At 40.7% G+C, this 10,323-nt stretch overlaps 1 protein-coding gene across 1 annotated transcript; it reads right to left on the bottom strand.

Annotated features, from left to right (window-relative positions):
* Positions 1–234: 234 nt before the first annotated feature.
* Positions 235–10,006, bottom strand: LOC136543358 (synaptonemal complex protein ZEP1-like). Its single transcript, XM_066535831.1, has 15 exons — positions 9,865–10,006; positions 9,645–9,736; positions 9,505–9,554; positions 8,586–8,793; positions 8,383–8,508; positions 8,067–8,165; positions 7,077–7,753; positions 6,733–6,981; positions 6,513–6,641; positions 6,359–6,431; positions 6,155–6,261; positions 5,477–5,584; positions 5,292–5,402; positions 5,134–5,220; positions 235–672 (listed from the first exon to the last, which is right to left on the bottom strand). Exons 2-15 carry the CDS (start codon positions 9,733–9,735, stop codon positions 235–237), a joined length of 2,553 nt encoding a protein of 850 aa, XP_066391928.1. The 5' UTR covers position 9,736; positions 9,865–10,006.
* Between the last annotated feature and the right edge of the window lie 317 nt (positions 10,007–10,323).

The following is a 10,323-nucleotide window of genomic DNA, read 5'->3' as shown; positions in this document are numbered from 1 at the left end:
TATGCATCCGTATAAACCCAAATAACCGTGGATATATGAAATGTTCTATTCATGGACTAAGAGTCCACTAAGACGCAAGGTATATAGTAAATACATGTGATATATCTCTGCAATGTGTCGATCAAGTGTCTCTATCGCCACCTGTCCAACACCCCTGCATCCAAAACCAGAAAAATACTATTATGAACTTTTGGCCGAAATTATATACATAAATGAATATAGGAGTTATATGAGTCAATTAATAATTACCCTGATTGAAGACCATATGTTTCCTATTAGCACCGTCAAGCCGATTATGAAAAACCTGAAGGTCCATCCATTGTCATTGTTGATATCAGTAGCATCTTTCTTGAGCAACGGGGGCGAAGTGGCGGCAGAAGTATCACCAGTACGCATAGCCACAAGGTAGAAACCATAGATCACTAAAACTGAGAACAAGGTGTAGACAAGTCTACTGGTATGTCTACTAAATTCTCTCTCACACCTTGAGGTTCCGTACAACCCACAAGGTAAACCAATACTGCCAAGACCCCAAACTGCTGCTATCACTAAGATAACCCATCGACTGTAGGCGACAGGCAAGAGTGGTTGCAGTAAGAATACAAGGCTAGCTGTGGTTGTGAGCACTAAAACATATATAATTTGGCGCTTATCCCATACATCATCAACTTGCTGTTAATGTTCAAACAAAATGAATTTTGTAAGGAACCATCAGAAGGAGCACAAATAATAAATTAATAACATCAAATAAGTTTTTGCCTAGTTATAGATCATTTTGTAAACAAATAAGAAAATACCAATTACATGTTCCACTTGTGAAATTTGTGAGGGTCGCATAGCTAAACTGCTGACAACAAGTACTACTGTTTTTTTCTCCCTAAAGCATCCCTATCCGAAGAAGTCTTCTTACTTATGATTAATTAGAACATTTTTCAAAGTATATATGCTTAAACTAAATCAAAGCATATAATGAATTCAAAGAAGACAAACTGACAAAAGTGCACAGCAAACCATGTTGTAGTATGTCCATGTAAGATTTAAATTCAAAAATGAAACTAATGGTTATATTTAATTTCTGTTTGAATTAATGATTGCACGGCCAAATTGAAAATTAAAATAACATATTCTTTCATTAGTATAGTGCTACTGGACTATATATGTGCATTCCAAACATGATACTACTTTAACAATTATGGATGCTTTACACTTGATTTCCCAAACAACAACAACAGCAACAGCAACAAAGCCTTTAAGTCCCAAACAAGTTCGGGTAGGCTAGAGTTAAAACCCAGCAGAAGCAATCAAGGTTCAGGCACGTGAATAACTGTCTTCCAAGCACTCCTATCTAAGGCTAAGTCTTTGGGTATATTTCATCATTTTAAGTCTCCTTTTATTGTCTCTACCCAAGTCAACTTCGGTCTTCCTCTGCCTCTCTTCACGTTACTATCCTGGTTTAGGATTCCACTACGCACCGGTGTCTCTGGAGGTCTCCATTGGATATGTCCAAACCATCTCAACCGCTATTGGACAAGCTTTTCTTCAATTGGTGCTACCCCTAATCTATCACGTATATCATCGTTCCGAACTCGATCCCTTCTTGTATGACCGCAAATCCAACGCGACATACGCATTTCCGCGACACTTATCTGTTGAACATGTCGTCTTTTCGTAGGCCAACATTCTGCATCATACAACATAGCAGGTCTAATCGCCGTCCTATAAAACTTGCCTTTTAGCTTCCGTGGTACCCTTTTGTCACATAGGACACCAGATGCTTGCCGCCACTTCATCCACCCTGCTTTGATTCTATGACTAACATCTTCATCAATATCCCCGTCTCTCTGTAGCATTGATCCTAAATATCGAAAGGTATCCTTCCTAGGCACTACTTGACCTTCCAAACTAATATCTTCCTCCTCCCGAGTAGTAGTGCCGAAGTTACATCTCACATACTTAGTTTTAGTTCTACTGAGTCTAAAACCTTTGGACTCCAAAGTCTCCCGCCATAACTCCAGTTTCTGATTCACTCCTATCCGGCTTTCATCAACTAGCACTACATCGTCCGCGAAAAGCATACATCAAGGGATGTCCCCTTGTATGTCCCTTGTGACCTCATCCATCACTAAGGCAAACAAATAAGGGCTCAAAGCTGACCCTTGATGTAGTCCTATCCTAATCGGGAAGTCGTCCGTATCTCCATCATTTATTCGAACTCTAGTCACAACATTGTTGTACATGTCCTTAATGAGCCCGACGTACTTCGTTGGGACTTTATGTTTGTCCAAAGCCCACCACATGACATTCTTTGGTATTTTATCATAAGCCTTCTTCAAGTCAATAAAAACCATGTGTAGGTCCTTCTTCTCCCTATACCGCTCCATAACTTGTCTTATTAAGAAAATGCCTTCCATGGTTGACCTTCCGGGCATAAAACCAAATTGGTTCATAGAGACCCACGTTATTGCTCTCAAACGATGCTCGATAACTCTCTCCCATAGCTTCATAGTATGGATCATCAACTTAATTCTCCGGTAATTAGTACAACTTTGAATATCCCCTTTATTCTTGTAGATTGGTATCAATATACTTCTCCACTCATCAGGCATCTTATTCGATCGAAAAATATGGTTGAACAACTGTTAGCCATACTATAGCTATGTCCCCGAGGCATCTCCACACCTCGATTGGAATACCATCCGGTCCCATCGCCTTACCTCCTTTTATCCTTTTCAACGTCTCTCTGACCTCAGATTCTTGGATTCTCCGCACAAAGCATCTATTGGTGTCATTAAAAGAGTCATACAACTGAAAGGTTGTGTCCATATTCTCACAATTGAACAATTTGTCAAAATACTCTTGCCATCGATGTCGGATCTCATCCTCCTTCACCAAGAGACGCTCCCTTTCATCTTTAATGCACTTAACTTGGTTGAAGTCCCTTGTCTTTCTCTCACGAACCCTAGCCATCCTATAAATGTCCTTCTCTTCTTCCTTTGTACTCAAATGTTGGTAAGATTCTCGTACGCTCTACCCTTTGCCACACTTACAGCTCGCTTTGTAATCTTCTTTGCCACCTTGTACTTCTCTATGTTGTCCACACTCCTGTCATGGTACAAGTGTCTATAGCATTCTTTCTTCTCCTTAATAGCCCTTTGGACTTTCTCGTTTCACCACCAAGTATCTTTAGTCTCGTCTCCACTTCCTTTGGTTACTCCACACACCTCTGAGGCCACCTTCCGAATGTTGGTTGCCATCTTCTCCCACATGTTGTTTATGTCCTCTTCTTCCTTCCAAGAGCCCTCTTTGATAACATTTTCTCTGAATACCTCTGACGTCTCCTCTTTTAGTTTCCACCACTTTGTTCTTTCAATCTTAGCTTGTTTATCCCTACGGGCACGCACCTGAAAACGAAAGTCTACCACCAAAAGCTTATGTTAAGAAACAACACACTCCACTGGTATCACCTTGCAACCCAAGCATGCTCGTTTGTCCTTTCTTCTTATGAGGACAAAGTCAATCTGGCTAAAGTGTTGTCCGCTACTGAAGGTCACTAGATGAGATTCTCTCTTTCTAAAGAAAGTGTTGGCTATCATCAGGTCAAAAGCTACCGCGAAGTCCAGAACTTCCTCCCCCTCCTGATTCCTATTACCATACCCAAAACCTCCATGAACTGCCTCGAAATCTACGCTTGTAGTACCTACATGCCCATTAAGATCTCCTCCTATAAAAAGCTTCTCGCTACTAGGTACAGCTCTAATCAGGCCATCGAAGTCTTCCCAGAACTGTCTCTTAGCACTCTCGTCGAGGCCTACTTAGGGGGCATACGCACTAATTACGTTCAAGACCATATCACCAACGACAAGCTTGACTAAGATAAATCCTATCTCCTTGCCTTCTCACTCCCACCACATCATTCTTGAGGCTCTTATCAATCAAAACTCCTACACCATTTCTATTCGCGATTGTCCCTGTGTACCAAAGCTTGAAACCTGTATTGTCCACCTCCTTCGCCTTCTGACCCTTCCATTTAGTCTCTTGAACGCATAATATATTTACACGCCTCCTAATCGTGGTATCAACTAATTCTCTTAACTTACCTGTAAGCGACCCTACATTCCAACTACCTAAACGAATCCTAGTTGGTTCGACTAGCTTCCTTACCCTTCGCATCCGTCGACTCAGATGTGAAGACCCTTGCTCATTTTTCACTACACCCGGGCGCTGATGTAGCGCGCCACTAAGGAAGCGACGATCCGATCCTTGCTCACTTGACACCATGCCCAGATCACGACACGACGCATCACCAAGGGGGTGCCGACCCGGTCCTTGCCCATTTAACACCATACCTGGGTTCCGATATGGCGCGTCGCTAAGAGGGTTACGCCCCAACGATTTTCTTTTGGGTTTTATCTCCATTAGAATGGCTAGATTTAATATTGGCTCGCCACGCCTATCACAACCCTCCTCCTTTACCAGGGCTTGGGACCTGCTATGTTGAGACAACATAGGCAAAGTTTTGATTTTCCAAACAACATGAACTAAAAAGCATCGAAGGGTGTAAAACAGCTATTGCAATCCAATCAGAATAAGGCTCAATTAATTGCGTATCAAACCACATGCCACAAAGGTGTAGAGCCATAGTAGTGTAAAGGGCGTACCCAGTGCAGAGAGCTCCCGCTCTGTGCGGGGTCTGGGGAAGGGTGTCAGTGGCAAGCCTTACCCTCGCCTGTGCAATGCGAGAAGACCGTGACTCGAACCCGGGACCTTCCGGTCACAGGCGGTAAGACTCTACCGCTTGCACCAGGCCCGCCCTTCAATAGAGCCATAGTAGTGTAATACCATTAAATTATTTTGTCAATTTGATTCTCTCGGTAGGGGCAAAACACTATGTTAGAATGTGGAACCTATATAAAAATATATTTTCTGATTAATGTAGAACCTACAAAAAACTATTTGCACAAGGTATCCATTCCGTGAGACAATTGACCTTACTTAGTGAGAACATATTGACTACATAATTATGTTCAAGGCTTAGCATGCTATGCAATCAATACACTAAAACAAACATTGAATGCATGTGACATGGACATCACTTAGTTATGAATGTATCCAAACTTGGTGAGTAGACAGAACCTTCTTAGAGTTCACTTCTTTATCAACTTGTTGACTTTCTGCCAATACTTTCCACTGTAATTGTAACAATGCTCTTTGATTCTCCTCCTGCACCATAGAATGCTTTGAGTATTTACTAAAGTGGCTATCTTCAAAAGTCAAAACGACGAAAATACCACCTTGGACTTCTGAAGCTCCAGTTCCTCCTGCATCCTCTGGCATTCTTCCTCATGATGCATCCTTAGTGATTTTATTTGAAGTTCATGCTCTTTTCTGAGCAATGACAGCCTCTACATATTTATACAGATTTCATCAGTATGGAAAACTTCTATGATCAAAGCATGTTGCAGAATTTGTTACTGACCTCCCTCAATTCAATCTCAGCACGAGACTGAATGCGCTGCAGTTCTTCTTTGTGATAAGCCCACAGAGTTGATTCTTTATGCTCATTATCCTGCTGAATTCTTGCCACCTGAATATCAGCAAATGTAGGTCCACTACTTATGCAATGTAGGTCCATAAGTTATAGCAATAACAGTTTGAAAGTCTAAAATTTTACAGGAACATAATTTTAAAAAGGTTTATTTGATATCGTGCTGTGGAACATCATATCTAAGCTGCTGCGAAACCAAAGGGAAACCGAAGTGTTATTGGAGCCTCAAATTTCATCAGCAGTATGTTATGAGCTGTGTGCCAGATGCAATCTTTAAACTAATTGACCTTAGGTTATTTTGGTATGGTTTTCTTTTTATCAACATGGCAAGGCCATTTAGGAACAGCAATTTGAAAAAACGAACACCGAGGATGTCTGGTAACATTTTGATGTACTAAACCTTTTCAGCAGAGAACCCTTAAAAGAAAGTCTCCATGCAAGTCTGTATAAAAGTCCAAGCTATCAGCACCTTAACACATTGGCTTACTTTGTTCAACTATTTCAGCACCAACGTTTTGCATCATTCTATGTCATAACACATGCACTAAGTCTTAAGGAAGAGTAAACTTAATTGCTTAAAATGAATAAAACCAAACTCGTTCAACTTACCATTGTGCCATGTTCCTCATTAAGCCAAATCAAATACCTCTCAGAATCATACTTGTTCTGTGATATCTTTTCGTTGCATTTGTTTTCAATTTCCCTTATGAGCTTTTCTGCCTGAATTTCCAAACATTCATAAAAAATATGGCATAAGAATAACTTGAGCATTCTAGACATCTAGCACAAAAAAATTCTGAAATAGAAGCTAACTTGCCTTTTCTTTTTCGGCATTAGTAATTTCTATCTTTTCAAGCTCATATTTCTTACGGATTTCATTGATCACCTGTAAAATTCATTTGCAAAAACTGTAGTTTATTTGCGATCCAGATGCCAAAGTACTCCGCAACTAATAGAAATGTAATACCTTCTCATTTTTGAGAGATAGCTCTTTCAACTGCTTGGATAGCTCTATCTTTTCACCTTCAAGCATGAGATCATACTGTCTTTTTGCCTCACTAAGTTGGCACTCTGTTGAAGAAAGTGATGCTTCGACCTGGGCATTGGATTCAAAAGGCTGTGTTAAGTACTTATGTTATCTATAAGCCATCACATTATGATATTTAAAAGATCTAAAAAACACAAACCTGTAATTTCTGGTCCTCCAAAGTCTTCTCTCTTTCTACAGAACAATGATAGAATTGCTCCTTCTCATCCAGAACACTGCGAAGCTGGTTGATCTGATTCTCAAGTGTATTAACCTGCTGGTCACGCTTAGTTATCTCTCCTTGCAGAGACTCAGCATTATTAGATTTCTCTTCCATAATGGATTGCACTTGGCCTAGAAGCTCCTGATTATCTGATTCTAGGTTCAAAATCTTTTGAAGGAACTTTTGCTGCATATACAATATCATGAGTAAGGAAGCTTACACGTCATCAATATTTTTTCAATAGAAAATGAATTTGTGACTGGGCCAGATAGTTGACAAACCTTGTGATTTTCAGCAAGGGTAGAATCTTCTAGCAACTTTTGAATTCTCCCTTGTAGTTTAGAAGCTAATTTTTCTAACTTATTGATGTTGGAGGCAGAAACTTCAGCTTCAGACTCTAATCTTCTGATCTTATCTTCAGCCACTTGGCATTCCTCAACATGTTGAACCATAACAATTTCTTGAGTTCTCTGCAACTCTATGAGTCTGGACTTCAGTTCTTCAATTTCAGTTTTCAGAGCACTGTTTTCTGACGTCAAATCTACATACTGGCTTTGGAGATGTTCAAATTTATCCTTAGAAGATCTTGCCATTAGCATTTTCTCCTCTTGGGCCATTTCATAGAACCTTTCAAATGAAGAAATCAGCCTAGACACATGACTTGACACAGAGGAATGCTCTTTATCTAGCTCAGTTACTTTAACCATGAAGCTGCTAAGCAATTCCTTAAGATCCTTATTGTCCTGGCATAGTTTTTCAATTTCCAGAATGTATCCCTTATTCATAAGCTCCAAGCTGTTCTTTTCACTTTCACTGCTTGCTAGGTTTCCTTTCAGGCTGATACAAACGTCATCTTTTAGCTTCAGCTCTTGCTCCATGCATTGCAAGCGGGAGTCAAGACATATCAAGCGGGATTTATTTTCCTCAACTGAACCCTCCAACTGCTTGATGAGGGAATCTGCATATATAAGTTCAGTTATATTATTCAGGTTAATGCTGTTGCATGTTAGGCACACCTCAAAGTGGAAACCACTGGATGAAATATCATATTTCATTTCCTCAGTTTGGGAATGAAACAAGTGGGATATTGAAATGAATAGAAAAAGGAACCAAAGAAGTCAGCAATTTTATGGACTTATTCATCACATTTCTACTTTTCTACTACTTGCCCATTCCCAGCCACTTTGTTCCTGTATACTATTGATGCAGTTTAATTATATGACCAATACCAATTCTGACACATCATTTGTTACAGAAAAATTAACTTATACCTTTTTCCTTTATTGTAGTATCATTTGAATACAGTCGTTCCTTGTACCTTTGATCCATCTCTTCTTTCTCTTGTTTGATCTGCAACATCTCCTGTCGCCCTAAAATTAACAGGACAAGAGACTTTATTGTCACATTATTTCAGAAACACTTAGAGCACTGCAGATTATTGTTTACTCAGATATTAATGTATCATATCAGTGTACGCAGAGGTACAGAACATGTGCACAGTTTATAGTATAAGGTTACTAAGTTGTTGATTCTAAACAGATCTCCATGAACTTGTGCTGGTTGTGGATTGTTCAGAGACCGACCAACCTGAAATTATCTTTTGTTCCGCATCCTCCAGTTTTGTTGATAAATCACGCAACAGGCAGTTGAATTCGTCCAGATCTTTGGAATTCTTCCCAAGCATCTCCTCAAAAAACTTCTTATCTTCCTCAGCTGTAAGTGTATTGTTTCACCAGTGACCAGTCAGATTTGAACAACAGTTGGGCAAAGTAAATGTCACCATAACTTACCTTTTTCTGTCTGACTAGCTAGCTGCTGCAGTGTTTCAGTCAGTTGATCACACAAGGTCTTTGTTGAGGAGAGTTTCCAATCTAATCCCTGCCAGAGCTTCGAATCTTCAGTCTGTTTCACCTTAAGCTTTGCATTTTCATTCACAGCTTGTTGAAGTTTTCCCTCTAAAAGGTTCATCTGTTCTGTTGCTCTTCTCAATTTGACATGCTGAATTCATATAAAACGATATGCATCAGTAATAAGAAATCCTGACGACGACCAGAATAATAGTTGGTATAGAAAAACAATGATACATGCCTATAAACTCACTTCACACTTGAGCCAATTTAACCTATTGCACAAGAACATTAGGTAACTGCAGCAACGACATATACTGTGCCGCTCTGAATTTAATAGCACTATCCCCACCAAACACATAATAGATTCCTAAGAGGCAATGTCTCTTGTTTAGCTAAGCTCAGGATCAGCACAAAAGAAGAATATACAGAACAAAACAGTGACAAATGGGAAGGTGGACTTCCCCAGCAATGTTCGGAGCTCTTTCACAGGAAAAGTATGAATTCAAAGAGTACATGCATCCAGAAAATAATTAGAGTGATTCTTCTTTTTTTACAAAAATGAGAGTGACTTTGGCGATACTGAAAAGGTATAACATCCAATTCCAACATACCAAAGGTCAAATTACTCAACACACAATATATATGTAACTTTCAGGGACATAAACAAGGGGAACGCTGCAAAGAGAGTAAAATCACGAGCCTCAGACTAGCTACAGAGAGTGCAGGCTTCGACTTCGAACGACCGGGGTAAATTTCAGGAATGATTCCAATTTATGCAACTGAATCATACGAGCTATACATTGAGCCAGTAAAGTTCCACCACAAGGCAAAAACCTTGCAAAATGTTGAGAAATCATACCGCCATTTCTAGATCAGTATTCACTGAAGCCTGCTCGTCGACCGGTTTCTCTGCAACCAAACAAAAATTCCAAGAGAAATCAGTAACGACACAGATTAATATAGCTTGTCAAACCAAAGTGGAGGCAAAAACGAAATCACCCCCAGTATCCGGGGAGGGCCTGGGGTTTGCGGCCTCCATGGCCGTCGACATGGATCCAGCGAGGGATCGGAGCCCCGAGAGCTCCTGCATCCTGTCAACGGTGGCAGACCCAATACAGGGACATGGGTGAAAAGTTAGCAGGCATCAAATAGCCAAATAGCTTAGGATTTGGGTGCTCGGTTTCGCACGGCGGGAAGGTAAGAGAAGAGGTGGGAATACCTGATGGGTGCTCGTCGCCGGAGAGAAGACCGACGAAGGCCTCGGCAGGGCGGCGGTGGTAGCCCACACCCAGTCGTCGCAGAGGGAGAGAGAGAGAGCACCGAGCACGCGGGTGAAGGTGAATCGTGAATGGGGATGCGGGATGCGGGGGATCAAGCGAGCAAGCGCGCGCGCACGCCCGGGTTCCGTTGGGGAATCTTCTAGAATTTAAGAACCGATGACTTAATTTCAAGAACGTTGCCGTTGGTGACGATGGTCCGTGGCTACAAAAGGCCGCATGGATGGGCGTGGCCACTCGGCCCAAAGCGGGCGTGGCAACTCGGCTCAAATAATCGGGCCTGCTCTGGCTTAGCAAATATTCAGTTAATTTATTTACTTTTGTTCATTCCCTCAAAAAAATTACTTTGCTCAAAAAAGTTAATTTATTTATTAAGCTCAAAAAAACAATTTATTTACTTT

Source organism: Miscanthus floridulus, chromosome 3 (assembly GCF_019320115.1).
Source record: "Miscanthus floridulus cultivar M001 chromosome 3, ASM1932011v1, whole genome shotgun sequence".
NCBI classification, from domain to species: Eukaryota; Viridiplantae; Streptophyta; class Magnoliopsida; order Poales; family Poaceae; genus Miscanthus; species Miscanthus floridulus.
The sequence above is the reverse complement of the archived record's forward strand: the minus strand, read 5'-3'. Positions and strand labels throughout refer to the sequence as shown.